The sequence below is a fragment of the Gossypium hirsutum genome, chromosome D13 (assembly GCF_007990345.1).
Source record: "Gossypium hirsutum isolate 1008001.06 chromosome D13, Gossypium_hirsutum_v2.1, whole genome shotgun sequence".
NCBI lineage: Eukaryota > Viridiplantae > Streptophyta > Magnoliopsida > Malvales > Malvaceae > Gossypium > Gossypium hirsutum.
Window position 1 is genome coordinate 15744769 of NC_053449.1, and position 22195 is coordinate 15766963.

General features: G+C 33.2%; 2 protein-coding genes across 4 annotated transcripts; one reads left to right on the forward strand and one right to left on the reverse strand.

The window, feature by feature from the left end:
* The first annotated feature begins 2296 nt into the window (after positions 1 to 2296).
* On the forward strand, positions 2297 to 3708 carry LOC107920580 (uncharacterized). Its single transcript, XM_016850355.2, has 2 exons — positions 2297 to 2442; positions 2705 to 3708. The coding sequence occupies exon 2, from the start codon at positions 2706 to 2708 to the stop codon at positions 3480 to 3482; it is 777 nt and encodes a 258-aa protein (XP_016705844.1). The 5' UTR covers positions 2297 to 2442; position 2705; the 3' UTR covers positions 3483 to 3708.
* Positions 3709 to 4137: 429 nt separating this feature from the next.
* LOC107920579 (FYN-binding protein 1) lies at positions 4138 to 7845 on the reverse strand. Of its 3 annotated transcripts, XM_016850354.2 has the most exons (7): positions 7190 to 7845; positions 6828 to 6914; positions 5689 to 5786; positions 5216 to 5479; positions 4730 to 5114; positions 4458 to 4539; positions 4138 to 4385 (listed from the first exon to the last, which is right to left on the reverse strand). In XM_016850354.2, the coding sequence occupies exons 2-7, from the start codon at positions 6833 to 6835 to the stop codon at positions 4194 to 4196; spliced, it is 1029 nt and encodes a 342-aa protein (XP_016705843.1). In that variant the 5' UTR covers positions 6836 to 6914; positions 7190 to 7845; the 3' UTR covers positions 4138 to 4193. The 3 variants fall into 3 exon arrangements, with proteins under 3 accessions (XP_016705843.1, XP_016705840.1, XP_016705841.2); XM_016850351.2 differs by lacking the exons at positions 6828 to 6914; positions 7190 to 7845 and adding an exon at positions 6133 to 6490; XM_016850352.2 differs by lacking the exons at positions 4138 to 4385; positions 6828 to 6914; positions 7190 to 7845 and adding an exon at positions 6133 to 6290 and having other exon boundaries at positions 4401 to 4539.
* Between the last annotated feature and the right edge of the window lie 14350 nt (positions 7846 to 22195).

Genomic DNA, 22195 nt, shown 5'->3' on the forward strand with positions numbered 1-22195 from the left:
TTTGGCTTATTTTGTTGGTTTATGGGCCGGGCAAAAATGGGTTTTTACATTACCAATAGCTGGGTGGCTACAAAGGTAGCTTATCCATTCAAAAATTGAATTTAATTAATTATTTGAAAAAAATTTCATTTAACTCAAATTTGAATTAACATTATTTGATTTAGGGTTAATATATACAGAGGCACTTGAACTTGACAACTTATACTTACTTGGTAACTAAACTGATTTTTGGACATAAATGAAACCTAAACATGAAAACCATTAAAATACATTGATGTAGCATTGACGACCAATAACGTGATGACATTTGACAATTTAAAAAAAATAAAAAATTAAACATTTTAACCTAGAGCATCAAACTTTATTTTTTTTCATTTTTATTTTAAAAAAATGTTAATGTTAGAGTTTTATGATATATTTAGATGTGAGTTTATTGCACCAAAAAATCTTTAAATTATGTTTTAAATTTTAAATCTGTTTTTAAATGGGTAAACTATTAAAATAGTCACTTTTGTTTACCTCAGGTTACATTTTAGTCACTTATATTTGAAATGTTACATTTTAGTCACTTACGTTATCGTATTGTAACATTTTAGTCACTGAGCCGTTAATTGCCGTTAACAATATAACGGTAAGCTGACGTAGCATATTAAATCATCATTTTAAATGAAAATTTTAGGTTAAATTATACAATTGATTCTTATATTTTTTCGTTTTGAGCAATTTAATTTTTTTAAACTTTTTTTCCTTATTTTCCATTCTCTTTTGTTTCTCCTTATATTTTCCTCCATTTTTCTATTTTTTTAACATAGTTTTTTTTTATGTTTTTCATTTATTAAAATTAGTCCCTATAATTTTATTTTTTTGAAAAATTTATTTTTTTCCTTTTTATTTTTATTCAAAATTGTCTATAATAAGCAAAAAAAAAAGATTAAAAAATCTTTATTCTGGGTTTTCGTTGAAGATCAATACAAAATTTTTTAACTTTCTTTTTTTTTTCTTTATTTTCTATTCTCTTCTGTTTCTCCCTCTGTTTTTCTCCATTCTCTGTTTCTTTTAATATAGTTTTTCTATATTTTCTGTTTATTAAAACTAGTCTCTATACTTTTATTTTGATATTGGGTATTTTTGTACGTTCTGTTTAATCTTCCTTTTGATTAGTTTTTAATATATTTTCAACTTAGGGTAACAATTTTGTATTGCTCTTCAATGAAAATCCAAAATAAAGATTTTTTTTAATCTTTTTTTGCTTATTGTAAACAATTGTGAATTGGGGTTTTTGATATTTTACACTTATTGTTGATCCTATACAAAGGATCCAAAAATAGATTATTATGGTGATTTTATAGAATTGCTTGGACCTGATATTTCAATCAAGATTTTCATAATATTGGTTAACCCTTCTGATCTCATTAGAGTTAACTTGATTTTTAGTTTTTGGCACCAATTTGGTAAACAAATTAATGTCTTTGGTAGAATTTATCTTGGTGTTCTATTATATATTGAAGAAGAATTGGTATTGATTAATGCAATAAGATCGATTTTATTCATCTTGCAATGATCAAAAACGATCTTTGGGTTTACACACAGAGTATGTAATCAAAGATAATTTTCTTTAACAAATAAAGAAATAAAAATAAAAAATTAAATTGTTCAAGAAAAAAAAGTATAGGGACTAATTTTAACAAATGGAAAATATTAAAAAAACTACATTAAAAGAAATGGAGAAGGGAGGAAAACAGAGGGAGAAGTAGAAAAGAATGGAAAATAAAAGAAAAAAAGAAAATTAAGAGAACATAAAAAAAAATTAAATTGCTTAAAATGAAAAAATATAGGGACCAATTTTTTAATTTAACCTAAAATTTTCGTTTGAAATGATGATTTAATGTGCCGCATCAGCTTACTTTTACACTGTTAACGGAAATTAATGGCTTAGTGACTAAAATGTTACAAAATGATAACGTAAGTGACTAAAACGTAACATTTCAAACATAAGTGACTAAAATGTAACCTGATGCAAAAAAAATGACTATTTTAATAGTTTACCCTTTTTAAATTTGATACCGTTCGTATCATTGATAGATCAATCATGTCCTATCATCTTAACTTTTTCTTGAGTCTTAAATGTTAGTTTGAATATGTTGTAAAATAAAATTTATTTATGTAAATCAAATTAATAAATTAATTTTTAATATTTAATTATCAAAATATATAACTTTTACCTAATACAAAAATATAAATACATGTATCAAAATACTAATAAAGTTCCAGTGATAGGGTTTGAGGGGATGCAAAAGCGACGACGTTTGAGCGGCGTCTAAAGCGAAGTCCTACTTTTGTTTTGACTTCTAATCCTTTTCTTATCAGACTTCGATCTCTTTCTCTCTCTGCTCCCAACGATCCCTCCTTCCTTTTCTCTTCAAAATTCAGCCAACTTTTAAGGTAAAAATTTTCTACTTCTTTTTTATTTTCATTCTCACGAACCCTTAATTTTATGATTCCATTTTTCTACAAGTTCCAATTCTTTTTTCTTGGTTTTCATCTGTTTATCTGTCGTTCTTTTTTTTGAACCCCCCCATGTTTTCTGAGATTCAATTCGTGTTTTTATAGAAAATGAAATTGTGGGTTTTTTTCGACTTATTAGTTGGTTACTTGGTTACAGTTTTTCTCTGTTGTTATCATTCTTACTTTTTTTTTCTGTCAGTATGTGGGGTTTTGCTTCTAACGCCATTGCAAGCATTGGGTTAAAGAATTCAAAAGAGTCGAGTCGAGCTTGTTCCGAGTTTTCAGACGATGATGTATGTTCTAATGGTAGTAGAGATGAAGGGTTGGAATGTCCCATTTGTTGGGAATCTTTCAACATCGTTGAGAATGTTCCTTATGTTTTATGGTGCGGTCATACCCTTTGCCAAAACTGCATCTTGGGGCTTCAACCTGCTGTTTTGAAACTCCCCACTTCTCAATTCGAGATCCCTTTGTTCGTTTCTTGCCCATGGTGCCACTTGCTATCGCTCCGCCTCCTTTATAAAGGGAACCTCAAGTTCCCTAGCAAGAATTTCTTCCTTCTATGGATGATTGAGAGCTTGAATGGTGATAGATATGGTGTTGTGAGGAGAGCTTCGCCTGGGGATAATCAGTGTAATCTAATGCTTGGAAATCAAGCTAGCAGTGGTGTTGTTAGGAGGGAGTTATATGCTCATGGTTCTCAACAAATTCGGTCTGGAGATAATGTTGGCAGTAGTAACGTGGAGAGGCATCATCGTTTCTCACTTTATAAGTCGTTGTATTTCTTTGTTCACCTTACAACCAAGTTCCCATTGGTCATCATGCTCCTTTTGATTGTTTTCTTTGCAATACCAGGGAGTGTTGTTATCTTATTACTTTATTTACTGGTGACGGTTGTTTTTGCTGTCCCGTCTTTGTTGGTGATGTACTTTGCATTCCCTATGTTGAATAGGTTGGTAAGAGAAATAGCCTCATGAGATGTTGCTTTCATACTTCGAAGGTCTAAGAGATTTATGGTTTCTAATGAAAAGCTTTCAGATTAATATATTGTTTTCATGATGGAGTATGACTTGAAATGTCTCATAGGCTTTTTCTTTTGAAATTGTGGTCTTGTCCTTGAATTAGATGCCATTGAAGTGGCTGCTAACCTGTTGTACAAGCTTGAGTTCCCAAAAGAAAATAATGTGCAGTTTGTAGTGGTTATATCCTCTCTCTATCTCTCTCTTAATTGTCATAATTAATTTTTCTGCAATTTGATATAGATATTTCTCTGTTTTTGCTGCTTTGTGTTGTTGCAAGCTTGATTCAGCAGTCAGGTAAATGGTTTTGCTGGTTGCTTAATTCTCATTGCAGCTTTTGTCACATTGGTTACTATCTTTTAACTGGTTTTTGATCATACAAGAATGAACAAACAACCTCATTTTTTGGTTTAGTTGTCATCTTGATGGTAACTTCAAAGAGAAAAGGTTAAGGGGGGTATCCTGCCTTTTACTTGGGCTCATATCTAGTACTTCCATCTCATTAACAATTGGAATGGTTCAGCTTTCTAATTACTATCTTATTCTTCTCTCATTACTTGAGATCTACTATGTAATGGAGACATGAAGGTGTTTTTCTACTGTAGAGAGTGCATAATGAACAAGATGGAGTGTGACTTAAAACTCAGGATGCTACATGATTTGTTACATTCAGCAGCAGAAGCATGCCCTTGGAACCTCTCCTGTTTTTCTAATTATATTTGCCTTTTCCTTTGCTTTAAGCTCATCTTTTTTCTGGCTCGCCTCTGCCTGTGCTCTTGCTCCATCCACAGCTTGTTTGATATATTCCATTTCATTTTTAAATTTTAGTAATGCCCGTGCTCTCTTTCGCTCCAATCCACTCTGATGCCCCAAGAAATAAGCTATTAGTTTCTAAGAATTAGTTTGATTTAAGGAAAGGAAAATAAGTCTCACCTCTGTTCTGTCCAGCTTGTTCTTGGCTTTCTTCTTCTTCTTTTCCTCCCAGGCAAGTATAGTGCTATTCAACTTCTTATACCTGTAATCTATCTGTTAGGAAGTGGATGATATGATATTATTTGCTTCTGAATTTAAGTGGACAATTTTATGTTGGCATGTCATTTGTTGTTTCAATGCAGTTTAGTTGCTTTCTGTTTGACTATGTTGGTGCTGATTGGTTATTATTATTCGATACTACTTAATAAGTTAACAATAAATACTCCATTTACCGTTCTTTGATCTTGGCCATCTCATCCTTCTCCCAATCCTCTGCTTTTGTCTGCTCTGTCTCTGGCCTTGGCTTTATGGTAGGAGGCTCCTCAGGTCTTCCTGCTGCAGTTCCAGGTTTAATGGCAGGATGATCAGGTTTTGGTGCTTTGCTTGCTGGTTTTATGGTGGAGACATCAGGTTTTGGTGCTGCACTTTCTGTTTGACTGGAAAGCATATCAGGTTTAGGAGAACTTCTTTGTTTCGTAATGCTAGTGTTGCCTAAGTAATCTGCAAAAGTAAGAGGTCTTTTAAGTGATGGAGCAGATTTAGTTTCGTTATCATCCGTGCCATCGGGCACTGCCACTTTACTTTCTGCACTTCCTGAACCTTTTGTCGAATCCTCGCCTGTTAATATCTTTTGGTTAAACAGCAGCAGAAACTAGAAGTTCATAATACTCTTACAACATGGATATCAGAATTCAATTTCTCATGCTTTGGATCTCTACCTGAGAATTGTTTGGATACTGTGCCAGGTTTCGATGTTGAAAATGACGTATCTTCCTTTCTACTCTTATCTCTGGTCAAAGAGGGTCCAAGACCTGCACTGGTCTTCTTCTGGTCCTGGATGCTTGGTTCTGCAATCGAGTTAATGACATATGTAGCCGCTGCAGCTGCAATTGCAAGTACTTGCTCTGGTTTATGGTTTGAGTCATCATTCCAACTCGTCATTTTGCCAGAAAATGGTTTTCCAAACCAGTTTTGAGTTCTCTCTGCCAAATCCAAAATTAACATCGGTTATAGTTGCCTCAACTTGTACATGATTTCTCTCCAAAACGATGATGCAGAAGGAATGTACTTTTTGTACAAAGAGGAACATAATTTAAAGTTCACCTTCAGGTTGAAAAGGTAAGGGAAAATAGATAATGTATAAAATATTTCCATGTTCTTTTAAGATTATCTGCTCATTAAGAACTTTTACCTGCTTTGAAAGATCGAGTTTTTTGTGGTGGCATCCGTTGGTTTCTAATACTGCTCGACTCCTCTGTTTTCCCATGTTCGGCACCGGAAAATTTCCCCCTGGCATAAACGATCAGTCAAATGGAAGCAGATTCCTAAAGATTTCAAAATCTTATACACAGTGAATAGTAAGTTCCCTGAACATATATAGTTTTAATTTTCTTTTACACAACAAGCTCATCAGCCACAGCTATTTTTGTTTTTCTTGGTTTCTGCATTTATTATGGATTAAGTTCTATGGAAGAAAATTAGTGCAATGCCTACATTCCCATATCTGAAACGAACAGAACAGTGGAATTTAATAAGCCGTTTAGGATTTATGATGAATTCTCGACTTGTTTGTGAAATTAGAAACTCTATTGTCCGTGTATGATAATCAAACCATCGAAAAGAAAATAGAATTTACCTCATCTGCTTCGTAAAATTCTCCATTGTTTCGGATGAATTTCTTTGAATAAAGCTTGGAACTTTTTTATTTATTGAGAAATGAATCAATGGTGGGCAATGGAGGGGCCTGCTTTTATTTGAAAGGAGATATAATTCAGAAAGGTAGGCTGGAGAAAAGGAAGAATTGTGATGGTTTGGTAATAGCATGCAAGCTTTGGATAATTTGCTTTGCATGCAAAGGTTGGTTTGGATATTCATAAAGGAACGTATTACCTGTCTACATGCTTTTGATGTTAAATGTTAATGTACTGTAAGCATTTTTAAGAAGGATTCTTTCCTGAAAAGCAAATAAGGTTTGAGAAGAATCTTGTTTTGTTGGTATATTTTCAGCTTACGAAGAAAGCTTCTCCGATATAAAGAAATACAGTAACTCATCCTTATGTGAAGGGGCTGGAATTGAACCGGGATGATTGAAGTTTAAATATTTAATTTTGAATTTCAATGCTAAAAAAGATCACTTTCAGAATCCAAATCCTCATTTATATAATGATCTTTTTATTGAAATTTGATTCAAATAAATAACATTATATTTGAATTTGTGATCTAAAATGTTTAAATTAAAATTTACTAACAACAAAATATCAATAATTAATGAATCTATTTTTTCAAAAACAATATTTTTGAAGACCATGCGCTGTGTTGGATATGATTTACCTTGTCATTCACTCCAGCAACGCACATCCACATTGTGAAGGAATCTGTCGGTTCTTTAGCAAACCTTTATCGAAGAAGCCGGGCTTCCTGCATCAACCACCATCTCATATAAAAACACATTTTACAAAAAAGTAGGAGAAATTGTAAAAAAACACCCTTAGCAACAAAAACAAATAAAGCATATACTCAACCCACTATTCTATATACAAAAATATTGCAACTTGAAAGTTTTTCTGACAAAGAAGAGATAAAAAAAATTAGTTGCATTCCAATGTCACCTCTTTGAAATCTTCATCCCTAATTTACATAACATGCATGACGTCACTACGTTAAACATATTTATATATGGCAAAGCTACATACATGCATGCATGGCTCCCTAGAGGGGTCTCTTCCCTTCCCTCCAAACCCTAGCAATCTGTTCTTCGCAGTCCAAAATCAATTTTATAATGAAATTAATGGGAAATGGCAGTTGTGGACTTCGTCCTGGACACGATTGCAATGTCATTGTCGCAGATGCCGAAGGCGTTACACGGTGGCTGCATTTTTTTTAACTGTAGTCTCGCTGCATCCTTCCCCTTCGAACCATGTATTTGGAATTAGCTACTCTATGATGATAGTACAGCTTATTGTATGAGTTCAGCTGAGTTCTTTACTTAGTTGTGAAGAGGGTTAGGCCATGAGGGGACAAGTCTCTTCTCCACACCATATCTTGGATCAATTTCATCCTGTTCGGGCCACGGTGGTAAGAAATGTCGGAATTTGTGGATTCTAAGTTGAGATCATGAAGAACGTTGCCATGGGCAGTGGTTTCTTGGTGATGGAGTTTGGGCGGAGGGTCGAAGAAGGAGGAGGAGGAAGAAAAGAAGTACAGAGATGGAAAGGCGGTAGCAGGACATGGCGGATGGTTTGTTTTAAGATGAAGGGAAAAGCCCTTTTTGATTAAAGAAAGGGATTGTGAAATCATGGTAGGCGGTTCAAGGTTTAAATTTGAGGGTAGGATGCACATGAAATGATATAAATTGATTGAAGGGGGAAGGAAAAAGAAGTGTAGGTATAGATGAAAGGGGGCAAATTCCATTATTTGTCATCAAATCAGTCGCGAAGTTTTGAAGGTGTAAGTGGGACAGTTGCAAAGGTCGGGAGTTCATAGGGACGTAAACCAACATTGAAAAATCAATGGTGAAAATAGGGAAACATGGAGCAGACAGGATCCGAACTTGCATTGATTGTACTTCGGATTTATCTTAGTGTCCCATATAATATATATTATTTTATGGTATGAATATTTTGTTAAGTGGATCTCCATTAAGACTAAGATAAGTTTTGATGTACTCTAATAGTAATTAGAAGTATTGTATATGATTTTGATTGATCATAAAATACACTCACTCTTTGCTCTCCCATTCTCTTTGTTTTTTATTCTATCTTTTATTTTATAACACGTTATTAGCATGGTTCTCTTTTAATTGTTTTTCTCTATAAGTCACAAAAATATCCCAAATTTTACTGTTGTCAATTGTCTCTTAAAGCTGTTGCTATTTCAATTGAGGTCTGTTCACTATGGGTAATCATTAGAGTCTTTAACCATTCAGGTACACATAAATCTCTAAATTTTTTATGCCCTTTTATGCGAAGAAATTTATATAATCCTTAAGTGATGTTTTTCTCTTTTGTTGATTATTTTTGGTAAAATTATTTTATGAAAAAAATATATTATTACTTTAAGGTTTCTTTTAAACTGAAATTCTTTTATTAAATTATAGTTTCCATAATATTTGGATGATTAAATTTTTTTATGATTAAATTATTGTTATTAAATATGCTTGAAATTTAATTCAAATTATGAGAGAGAGTATTATTAATCAATTGCCTTTGATTAAAGGGAAAGAGGGAAAAAAACTGTCAACACTCATAGCAGAAAAAATGTACATCTTTAAATCAACTTGATATATAATTTAAATAGTTGAGATGGTTTTCTTTTTAAGTTTTGATTACATGGGTTACATATTGTTTTAAGCATCTCATTTGTTCATAAAAATGAATATTAATTGATTTATGTATGTTGCTATAGTAGGTTTTATAATTAAATAATATATTTGATTAAAATATATTTAGTATGTAAATTTGTGTTAATAAATGATGGGTGTCGAAACCACCAAATATAACTTCCCACGACAAAATAACACTAAATAACAATATAGAAAAGTAGGGTCGAATCCATAGGGACTGGTTATCCAATTTTGTCATTTTCTCGTGACCAAAATTATTGTCGCGGTACAGTCGTGCTCGCTACCTGTGCATTGCAAGCTGAAAAATAAAAAGGGGGTTAAGTTGATAGAGAAAATAAAATAAATAAATATGTAATCTAATAAAATGAAAACAAATTCGAAATTGCAAAAATAAATTTAAGCAAATAAAATAAATGGGTAAATAAAATATTTTAAAGCTTAGCCTTAGCCTCGGTACACCCCTAACTTGAACCGATCCTTGAAAAAAGGTTTTTTCTTCCAATCGATGAGTTGGTTATAGTGATCGAGGACACTTCAAACCACCAGCTTTTCCTCTTGTAGACAGTTCTGGTACGACCTGCAAATCAACCCTTGTCGAATTTCTAACCACGTGACACGTGCCCGTAATTTAAGACTTCGACAGTCTTGCAATCTAAAAAACCCAACTCGAATCAAGGACCTCAACCGTGTGGGTTGTTTAAATTCGGTCACTATCTCCCTTGACGGAATCCAACTAGCTTTTTTCACTTGTACAGACCAACTTGTTCGCGGGATTTTGAATACAATATGACCGACTCAACTTCCCAATTGTACGTCAAACGACTCTAACCTAACACATGCTTTTTGAATTGAAATCGAATCAACTTTAAGGGACGAATTTTACTATCCCATATACAGGAGAGATAGTAAGTACTTAGTGTGAGTTCATATCTCACAATTACTTTGTCGGAGCGATAATCGAACTAAGGCTAAAAGGGACTTAGTTAATCTTGAAATAAATCATGCTAGATGGAGTATGAAAGTGGCTGTTAATGGAAATTGTGGAAAGTGGAAAGTGAAAAGGGGAAAGGGCTTGGAATGCAAATTAACCAAATTATTGAAATTGGGAAAAAAATTGGCAGAATGCAAAATGTCTTTGCAGAATTTGAAAAAAAAGAAAGGGATTTTTTTATATTCAAAGCCAAGTTTGCCCACTGGTTATAGCCATCAGGTATTTATGCATACTTCTAATACTAAAACTTAGCTAGATTTTTCTTAAACATTATCACTAGATAAATCAAAATTTAAAAATCAAAATTAAACTAAAGATCAAGTTTAAACTAATTATAGAAATTTTAACAATATAAAAAATAGTTTGATCTTTATCCAACCATTTTTTAATTTTCAACCCTTCAATCTTAATCCAACCAACTTTAAATCTTCACCCTTTCAATCTAGCCATCTTCTTTGCTTTTTGTTCTAATTTATCCCCTTTTGGTATGAATTTGAATTTCAGCACACCAACTTCATTCTTGATAAGAAAAACCAAGTTTAGTAACATCTTATTCGATAATTAGCTAAAAATAAATACATTAAAAACATGAATTTATCTTCCTATTAATAAACCAATGAATTTAATGGTTATCCGGATTTGATTTAGTTTAAAAAATTGTTAAAGGTAGTAATTCATACGTTTATATTATTCCATGTGTTAATTATTTAGAGAAATGACATAAACAATTGTAAATGAAAAGTTCTATGAGCATGAATGGTTGGATTTTGAATTAAATTTCATGCATGTTTATAAAGATGATTATGAAAGAAAAAATTGCTAGTTATTCATTATGTCATATTTTTATGTTTAAGGTGTGATATATTTAATTTAGGCTTGTTTTTATACATGACCTAGCCGGTTATTCTTGGTAGTTAATTGATTATGCAAAACTCTTGTTAAAAGGGCTTTAAAAGTATTTTGAATTGCTCTCATATCTCATTATGACTAAAAAAATAACGAGTTATTTGTTCCACCAGTTTTGCTCCATTCTCGAAAGTGAATGTAGCAATTCATAACAATTATGAAAATTGAACTTATTGTCATTATTGACAAATAGAGAAGAAGAAGATGAATGATTCAAAATATTGTCAAATGTTTATTCCTCGTACAGAATGTTCAATGATTTATATTAATTTATCATTTCTTGAAGCAAATGGTATCTATATAATCTTATTGGTCAGAAATATTATATATGTTTAAATTATTGTCTGAATTACTTTTTGCAAATTCCTTTAAGTGAATGTCTGTAATAAATATAATAAATTTTATAATCATTTCTTTTTAGATATGTGACACCCCAGAATTTGGGGTTAGAACTTTTGAGATTTGTAGGTAGGGTTAGTGGCTAGATCGGAAAATTGAGTTTGTTGCTGTGTTTTATGTTAGAATGGGCCTGCTGGTCTGGTGGTTTGTTGTGTGTTAATTTACCTTTGGGTTCTAGGTTCAAATCTTTGTGTGTGTTTATGGGAGTACTTTTATTTTAGATTTTTTTAGTTGCTAAAATATTTATTAGTTTTAGCTATTTTAATTTATTTTTATTTTGAAAATAGAAAAAAAAATCCCAAAAAGAAAAAAAAGAGAGTTGCACGTTCTTCCTCTCTTCTCCATTTTATTCTCTGTGACTTCTCAATTTTCTTTCTTCCTAAAAAAAAATATTCAGTTTCTTTTGATTCTTTGCTTCTTCCATTTTATCGTTGTTGTCGGTTGTCAAGGGAGTTTTGTTCTCGGGTGTTTGGTAAATCAGGAAAGAAGAAGGTAGGTTTTGCTTTTGGGGGTTTTGATAATGTCTCTTTTGTTTTCTGTTTTGTTATTGAATTGAAAATTTCATTAATTTGTATGTTAATTGAGGTTTTTGAATTCGTTTGGAGGAGCGAATCGAATGATTCTGGTGTTTGCTATCGCGTCTAAGGTGTGTGTTCGAAAAATCTCCCTTTTTGTTATTGAATTTCTGATTTGTTTTTGTGAAATTTGACATATTTTGTATATTTTTTAATGTGTCCCCACACGGGCGTGTGTGATCTCCATGCAGCCGTGTCTCATCTGTTTTTTATTTTTAGCACTTTTGGATAGTGAGTTACACAGGCTGCTCACACGGGCGTGTGTCCCTCCACATGGGTGTGTGCGACCTTCACATGGGCGTGTGGACCCCCACACAGCCTGGGCACTTCCATACGGCCGTGTGGCCTTATGTCACCAAATTTTGTATTGTGTCTATTTTTGATCCGATTATGATTCTATGTGTTCCGACCATTAGCTAGGTCTTTGTAAGGGTGGTTGGGACTTTGTTCGGCCTAGACTTGTGTGTTATTCACATTCATAGCTCTAATTAAGCGATTCGGTTGAGTGTTAATTGATGTTATGTTATATTTGATTTTGATTTTGGGTATTTGAATGTGTGCATTTCTGATTCCGTACTCTATTTCTGTAAGTCTATCTTCAAATGGTGTACATTTTGCATTAATCTTTTTGGGTTTGGTTGCGAAGAGAAAGGAGTCTGATCTGTTTTGGCAATTTCAACTGCAACATGTCTGTACAGCAGTTTACCGCAATGCACAATACGACATATATGTCAGCTCTGCTGCATATTAACATTGGAGTGACTTAGTCCACATACTTGGTGTGTAGGGTTGGATGGGCGTCTTTCGAGGTCCTATGTGGTGTGTATGGTTGGATGAGCTTAAATAGCTCTTTTTGGGGTGTGATTGGGGGACGGAGAGGTGTTTGGCTGGTTGGGTGGGTTTTTAGTACTTGTTGCATTCATTCCACATTCTGTCTGTCTATCTGATTGCGAGACTAACTGTTTATAGATCGATGTGTTTCAGTGCTGATACGTTTGATCTGTTTGTGAAGACTATTCGTATATCGGATTGTTATTGAGTTTTATTTTTTTATTTTGACATTTTGGTGTTCATTTATCTATCGTTTTCAATCTCACATTGAGCTCGTGTAGCTCACCCCCTTAGTTTATTCCTTTGCAGGTACCCTCGTTTTCTGTAGCTAGACTTAGCATGCCGGAGGTCTCGGAGTGACATGTTTTAAGTCGGTCTAATAAAAAGACTGTTCAGATTTTTAAATTTGTGAACTGTTTTGGACTATAAACATCTATAAAGACTGTGGTACAATCTAATTTTGGATTTTCGTAAAAAGTTTTGTTTTGATTTTTAGAAACTTCGGAACTTTATTTCCGAGCACTTTCAACATGACTTGAATTCTCTGTTTTGAATCCTAGAAGGGCTAAATGGTTTAGTTTGATTTTAGTAATTGTGTTCGAATAAGATTTTAACAACTCGTTTTGTAAAATTATTTCAAATCACTTCGGTGATCAATATGACCTCCAAAATTTGGTCTAAACTCCTAGCCCGGGTTTTGAGGCGTTACAAGATATTTAAAGATTTTGGTTTTGGGGCGTTACAAGATATTTAAAGATTTTGGCATATTCCCTAAAGCGAATATTACATATAATTGTTTAGAAATTATATTTATGTTGTTGACTTAGTGGAATTATAAACTTCACATTAATTTAGACATTTTCAGTAGTAAATGCCATGATAGTACTTATATATGGATACAAAGTAAAATGAATGACAGTAAAAGTATCAATTTGTCACAATTTATATTGACATTATTAGTATAATTGAAATGCATGTTAAAGTAAAATAGAAGTTTGCTGATACAAATACATTTACTACTTTGCGTGACCGGTTAGACTATTCTGAATCATATATGATGCGAAAATTGATTGAGAATTCATATGGACATTCATTAAAGAATCAGAAGATTCTTTAATTTAAAGAAAATTCTCATTTGTTGCTTGTTCTCATTGAAAATTGATTATTAGAAACTCATTGCTAAAGTTGAGATTTAATGTCTTGCATTTCTGAAATGAATATGGGCCCATTCATCCACCATGTGGATGATTTTAATATTATTGATTTTGGTAGATGCATCTGCAAAATAATTACATATGTGTTATTAATTTGTAACCTGTCATTTGCAAGAGTGCTTGTTCAGATGATTAATTTCAGATTATGCAATTAAGGGAATCCTTCTTACTAATGCTGATGAGTTTATATCCCAGTCTCTTATTGATTGTTGTATATGAGTTTGAAATTTTTTTGTAAAAGTTTGTTATTTATGCGTCTAATAGTTTAGAGAAATTATTGATTGAACGCCTCTTTTTAATATCTAAACCATTACTTATGATAACTAAAATTCCTATTTCAACATAAGATTATGTTGATTTACATATTGTACACATCAAGTCAATAAGTTATAAATACTCCCCATTATAATTGATTTTTAGTCAAGAGATAAATATTTCCCATATTTGAATTTTCGTGTGTGTGTATATTGTAACACCCTGAATTTTGGGCCTAAAAGAAATAGGTTTTGAACAAGGGAACAGATAGGAGACTGCACATAAATATTTAGTTGTGCAAGGAAGTGACATAAATGAATGTCTGTTTCAGTGCTTAAGAGATTTGGGTGTGTTTGGGAGTGTTTGAGGAGCCTCGGTTCAAGTCTTGGCTTCTGCATAATTTTTAGTTTTGCTTTTAAATGAATCTGGACATTGCCATATAGGCCTTATAAATAATAGTGTTTGTTTTATGATACAAAGGAGTTGTTAGTCTAGTGGTAAGGGGCGTGTGGAGTGTAAATGGGGTCTAAGGTTTGAGTGGTGACGCAACAAAATAAATACTCCCTTTTTGATGCGTCACCACTCGAACCTTAGACCCAATGTACAATCCACACCCCCTAATTCGTGTGGGTGGTAGAGTTGGATTGAAATATTGCTAAATGGAGTTTGAACTGGTCATAGAGAGAATTGAGGAGGGATATTTGGAGAGATTTGAGGAGAGAATATTGGGATTTGGGGAGGTTGTTGTTGTGGAGAGATATATATCATCTCATTTGTTCCTTGTTCTCGATGGAAGATCGTCGAGGTTTTCAAGGTTTTCGTCGCTTTCTCCAACCTGCATTGCTTCCATTCCTACCTGGTGGTGGTCGAGGTTGATTGGCACATTGCCTGGGAACCAAGGGTGCGATGATAATTGATTTTCGGAATAAGAGTGTTTGGAACAAAGGGAATTTGCAAATCGCAACAGATGTGTAACTACCCCACTGTAACTGTAGAACGGCAAAAGTCGAAAAGCCGAAATACGGTGTTGAGACCACACGAGCGTGCGATCGCTCGTGCTGAAAGCCAAACCTACGAATCATGAGCGATAAACTGTAGAGGCCTCCATGAGCATTTCCATGGGCTTAGGCCGTAATGGGCCACGTTGGGCCGAAATGGGCCATGTGGGCTCATTGGGCTTGAGGGCCCTACACGGATGAAATCTACGATTTGTGGGAAATACTGGATGGGGCTAAGTAGATCTTATAGCCGTGGCGAAATTTGGGCTGAGCGGGCTGCATAAGCGTGTGGACCCACTTGGGCCGAGTATTGGGCCTTGGGCCCATTTACACTGTTATGACCATTTAGGTTACCTGAGTCACTCGAGGCGACTGCGGACCTTTTGAGAGGTCAATAAATGACCGAATTACCCCCACAGGGTAAAATGACCGAATACCCCACAGGGTAAAATAACCGAATTATCCCCACAGGGTAAAATGACCAAATTACCCCCACAAGGTAAAATGATCGAAATAACCTTACAGGGTAAAATGATCAAAATACCCCTACAGGGTAAAATGACCGGAATACCCCCATAGGGTAAAATGACCGAAATACCTCCATAAGGTAAAATGACTGGAATACCCCTATAAGGTAAAATGATCGGAATACCCTCATAAGGTAAAATGACCGAAATACCCCCATAGGGTAAAATGACTATTATACCCCTAGGAGATGAAATGACTGATATGGCCTTATGTTATGTATAACTAATTTGCTCTATGATATGTATGACTATGATTGAGTATGACATTCTGCATCACATATGATTTATGACATGACGTACCGCATGGGGTTGGGATACTGTTATGGAGGAAGTATACTGTTACTGGTAGCTTTGCTGCGATACTGTTACTGGCAGTTTTGCTGCGATACTGTTATTGAGAGTTTTGTTGCGATACTATTACTGGCAGCTTTGCTGCGATATTGGTGTGTTGGCTGGGTGGGTTGATTTTATCCCCACATAGTGTGTTGGTGGTACAGAGAGGTGTGTTGGCTGGATTGGGATGGTTATATTATTACACTGTACTGATATTGTACTAGGCTAAAGCCCACACTGTACTGTTACTGAATAGGGCTCAGGCCCAGACTGTCACTATTTGTTGTATACTGATTGACCGGTAGGGGATTACACATTGAGTTTCGTAAACTCACTCTTTCCTTTTAACCGTGCATGTAATCCTCAGTCTTAGGTGATTTGGTGCTGCGAGGGACTCGGAGGTGGCCACACAACTACAGCTGTTCTTCACTTGCTTTTATTTGAATTTAATGTTTATGTTGGGTTTTGTTTTTGTAATAAGGTCTTTAAGTTGGTTTAAAATTTTAATTGGGCTTTTGCTTACTTATTTTAAACTACTAGCTTAGAAGAAGATGGATTTTCAAAATAATTACAAATTTCAAAGACACGAGACTTAAACAATAGAGTTTCACTAGCTTCCGCGGTTTTAGATCAACTTACTATAACAACAGCAGACAACAAGGTAAACGTTTTGGCCAGATGCTTTGTTAAATAACAATTAAGAGGTTTTTAAACTTAGAAACAAATTTTTAACAACGAGTTTAATCTTTCGAAAGACACTTCAATGTGACACGTCAGATCCGACCGTAATGTATAGGCCGGGTTTGGGGTGTTACATATATGTTCCAATTGCTCTACCACAACGCACAAAGATGAGTGAATAGTTGGGAATATATATTAATTATAAGTCTCATTGTATTATTAGATGTTTTGAATGTTTTGAAGATTCAATTATGACATGATTTGTGATTACTATTTTGATTTGATAGTTTTCCTGATATTAGGGGGCAAAAATAATAACTGAATGAAATAACTGATTGTAATGAGTTATCATTATCTAGATCCTTATAGAGAGTAATTTAAACCAGAAGTTCAAAAAGGATAACTCACTTTATTACAAGTTAGTTGTTAGGTGTACTCACAAACTTAACGAGAATAACCAAGTGTTATATAACATCTAATATTTTGAATCAAAGCCCAAGTAGGACAACCAGTTAGAATAAATAATAGATTGATCAGTTCTAAAGATAAAAATTCTTCTAAATGGTCATATAGTGGAGGCGGGTACTCCAAAAGAGACTCAAGACATAACTAATAACTAAAACTCCAAAAGAGATTTAGGTACCTGTAACTAAAGATTAAATTAGTGAAAATAAGAGATCTCGATACGTTATGTCAATTCGAGAAAATATGGAACTGATAATAAAATTGGTCGACAATGGTTTTGCATGCAATATTATTGTTGAAATAATGAAATAAAAGGAGAATATTAAATTAATCTATTGAGAAATATAAATATGAAATAGATTGTTCAAAATAGAAAGATAATTAAAAAACTATAGTGACTTAACTTTTACAATTTAGTCCATGGGCTTTAATTAACCACAATTTCAGTTAAATTACTCAACTCAATTTTAATTCATCTATATACTAATTTCGTAAATATCCTTATTGTAACACCCTTAACCTGTGTCCATCGCCAAAACAGGGTTACAGAGAATTACTGAAATTTACAGAACATATACAGTTAATTCATATAATTTACTAATCATATTTGAGACTAAACATATTCTATCATATTTCCCCTCAAATGGACCCTCGAGGCCCAATTTATGCATTAGAAATAAGTCGGGACTAAACTGAGAAATCAAGGAATTTTTCACAAAATTTCAATATTTTTGTTAGGTGCAGGGGTTACACGCCCGTGTGACTAGGCCGTGTGGCTCACACGGCCAAGTGACAAACCCGTGTCCTAGACCGTGTCCAATTTAAGAGGTATACTGATTTGGTCACACGGTCGAGCCACACGCCCGTGTGCTAGGCCATATGAGCATACTGACTTGCATAATTAAGGTGCAGGGTTCACATGACCAAGTCACACGCCTATGTGCTAGGTCGTGTGACACACACGATTGAGACACACGCCCATGTCTCTACCCGTGTGAGTAATTCGAAGTATTCTGCTTTTTAATTTTTAAGATGCAGGGGACACACAGTCGAAACACACACCCATATGCTAGGCTGTGTGTCACACACGACTGAGACACACGCCTATGTCCTATGTGGACAAAATAAGGCCATTTCCAAGCCTTATTTTTCACCCAAATTTATCTTCTACCTACATTAACATTTTAACATATTCACAAGTTAATTCATAGGACTCAAACCAAGCCAAAATCTAAGTCTTATACATGATATATCATGAAATTTACTCAAACATCCAACTTACCCTAATGATCAAATATTCATTCAAGCATATTTATACCTAGTACATCAATCCAATAAATCCAAGCACACAGATATACCAAACAATACATAGTCTCATACTTATATACTTCAAATTATGCCATCATTAGCCATTCCAATGACTAATTACAACCAAAACATTTCATCATTTGACCTAACTTAGCTTATACATGCCATTATACCAAAAGTAATTTCACTAATTATACCAAAATGAGATGAAGGATAGTATGATCTTACTCTGACCCGCTTCCAACCTTTACGAGCTTCCGAGTACTATAAAACAGAGAAAATAAAACTGAGTAAGCATTTAATGCTTAGTAAGTTCGTATAACTGAAAATTTAACTTGCCATTCATTTCCATTAAAGTAAACATACAAAATGCATCCAAGAAATTTGGCTAATAGCCTAAACACCCAACTTCATCAAACATGTTAGTCATTATAATTCACACAATTGTCAAGAAACATGAATGAGCTCATCATGTAATAACTTATATATATATATACTTTTCTTATCATATTTCCATATAACATGTACATTTTCATAACAAATCATCTCAAGTTCAGTTTAGCCCATGTCAGAACTTTACTCGTTGAATTTATTTGAAATATCGGTGGACACACATGTAGTACACTTAAAGTGTACAAAACTGTAATCCATCAATTCATATTCAGGGGTACTCATTAAAACACATAATCAAGAAACACTTTCTCGAGTCATATAATAGGAAGCTCGTGTGAGCCGTATAACAGGAAGCTTATCCAGACTATAACAGAAAACACATAAGAGTTTGAAATAGAAAGTTCATGTGAGTTTAACGGGTAGCTCCGAAGAGCTATTATCAGGAAGCTTCGGATAACCATATATCAGGAAGTTCAAGCGAGCCATAACAGGTAGCTCATAAAGAGCCATATATCAAGACGCTCATAAAGAGCTGTGGTATGTCTGCAATACATGTAGGATCAATACCAATCATATATCAGGACGCTCACAAAGAGCTGCGGTATGTCCACAACACATGCAGGATCAATACCGATCATATAACATGATGCTTACAAAGAGTTGCGGTATGTCCGCAATACATGCATGATCAATACCGATGGGGATGCTCGCAGGAATCATATAACAAGAAGCTCGAGAGGGATTATAATAGGATGCTCTTTTGAGCTATGGTGTGTATGCAACATATGCAGGGTCACAACCAATACCGGAAATCCTGTATCCATCGAATTTCATTATTCAAATAGGATTTAACATTTATCAAGCTTTGTTGGATATGTAGTAAATTTCATACATATATCAGTTACACAATTCATAAGTACAACATTCAATTCAATCATCTAAATATACACACAATTTAGTTACACGAACTTACCTCGTCACTTGCTCGTATATGAAAATCTAGTAATCCGACACTTTTTTTCCTCGATCTAACTCCTTATTTGATCTTTCTGGATCTATATAATTAAAATAAATTTAACATATTTCATATTCAATTCAATCCAACTTACATCTTAGGAAAAAGTACCATTTTGCCCCTATACTTTTGATTAATTCCAATTTCGTCCCTAGGCTCAGAAAATGAAATTCATACAATTTAATCCTTATTCCATGCCTAGCCAAATTTTTCATATAATATTTACAATCCATGTATTTCAAAAAATTTAAAAATTTTCCATGAATTTTACATCTTTTCAATTTAGTCCTAAAATCACAATTTCATGAAAATTTCCTTAACAAAAGTTGTTTATCTATCAATAACCTTTCATTTTCTACCATGAATTTTAAAATTTCAACATACTCATTCATGGCAAAATTTTAATACTTTGATAAAATTTCAAATTAATCCCCAAATTAACTAGATTAAGTTATTATGATATCAAAAATATAAAAATTACTAAAAACGGGACAAAATTGCTTACCTAATTAAGCTTGCTTGATGAATTTTCTCTTAGCTAGGATTTCCATAGAAAATTTGGGAAAGATGATGAAATAAAATTATTTTATTCAATTAATTAACTTATCATCTTTTAATTTTTCAACATTCCAATTTCATCCTTTTCTTTTCTTGAATTTCCATGGATGAGTCATTATAATTATCTACTAACTCCATTTAATGGTCTAATTGCCATATAAGGACCTCAAGTTTTAAATCCATAGTTATTTAATACCTATAGCTACTAGAGTTTAAGTTTTGCGTTTTATGCAATTTGGTCCTTTTTAGCAATTAAACTTGGAATCGGTAAAATTTTCTTAACAAAATTTTCATACGTTATTCCTATCATGATGCAGATCATGCAATAATATTTAAACAATTTTTTTCTTTCTGACTCAGATTTGTGGTTCTAAAATAACTGTTCCAATTTCACTAAAAATAGGCTGTTACTCTTATTTGATTTTTAGGGACTCGGTTTATGGAAACGGGGTTCTAAAATTGCATTTTTTGACACCATTGGAAATCGGGTCGTTACAGGTACGATTTCCAACTTGTCGTGCACCTATTTGATTTCCACCAGGTGTATCACGGTCATAAACATCTCTTCACTCAACTTGAGGATCTCTAACCTCTATCTCATCACCTATTTCATTTCTCGATTCTTCAGACATGATTAATTTATATGTAGAAAATCAAACAATAACATATTAGCATCCAAACTCAACTCGGACTCCATATTGACAATGAAATGTACCTTTAGATCTCAATCACAATACTCAGTTTAGCCCAAGAATCGACTAAACTCTAGTTCTGATACCACTAAATATGACACCCCACACCCGACCCAATTGTCGAATCTGAATGTGTGATATCACATTACGTTGCCAAAAGAACTCATATTAAACATACACAACATTCCATATAATTAATTCACATAATTCGAACACAAATTAAAGCAACATAAACATGAATGCATTTTATTCATTTTAGTCCCTATAAGCCCTAATATTCTAAATGACTGTAACTTACGATTTACCCAATCGGATTTAAATCTGACTTAATAAATATAGTACAAGGGCATTCTACAACCATTATTTATTTTCAAACCTCAGAATTTTCATTACTTGCAAATAAGTCCCTAATTATACATAATAAATCTATATAATCTAAGTTTATTTCAAGCTTAAATTTAACACTTTTACTTCAATTTTTACCTATTCTATCATTCTCAATTAACAATAACATGCATGAATTTAAAAATTTTACCTTCAATTTTCTCAAGTTTCCATCAATGGTAATTCACATAATAACTTACTAATTCATTAAATAAAAAAATGGGTCCTTACCACCATTTACCTATAAAAAAATTCAATAAAAAATGATGGAAAACTCACCAAAATTTTCCTAGGTACAATTATGGTGAAAACTTATAAAAAGGATTCTTCTTTATTCAATTTGGATGGCAAGTGAGAATGAAGAATATAACCTTCTCTTCGTCACAACCTAAAATTAAGCTTAGAAGTTTTGAAGGTAATTTAGGGATTTTAGCTTAAAATGTGTTCGCAAATTTAAGGTTTGATAAACTGGAAATGTCTTCGTCTATGACTTTTAGGAAATTAAATTGATTTATAAAAATAATATAGAAAAAACTTCTAACTTTAAAAAAGAGAACTATTTTGTAAAAGGGTTAATTTAAGAGTAGTTTTAAAGCAAATATACCAAGTTTTAAAATCAGTCTATTTCCCCCGTTTTTTTACCTTACTTTTGACGTTTACAAAAAAAGAAGAGAAACATTCTTCATATTTTTCTTGTGTCGCCCATTAGGAAGGAGAAATCCCAACTTTCATCCTCCAATTCCAATCTTCAAAAGCTCCAATCTCTTCTTTTTTTATGATCTTCTTAGCATTAAAACCTCCTTAGAATTCCGTAAAAAACATAAAAAAACAC

Excerpts from the sequence above, each read along its gene's own strand:
- LOC107920580 (XM_016850355.2), top strand. The coding sequence starts at position 2,706 with ATGTGGGGTTTTGCTTCTAACGCCATTGCAAGCATTGGGTTAAAGAAT.
- LOC107920579 (XM_016850351.2), bottom strand. The coding sequence starts at position 6,371 with ATGAATATCCAAACCAACCTTTGCATGCAAAGCAAATTATCCAAAGCT. Across the intron at positions 5,115-5,215 it reads AGTATCCAAACAATTCTCAG|GCGAGGATTCGACAAAAGGT; the intron begins GTAGAGATCCAA and ends AGATATTAACAG. Across the intron at positions 4,540-4,729 it reads ATGGCCAAGATCAAAGAACG|GTATAAGAAGTTGAATAGCA; the intron begins GTAAATGGAGTA and ends GATAGATTACAG.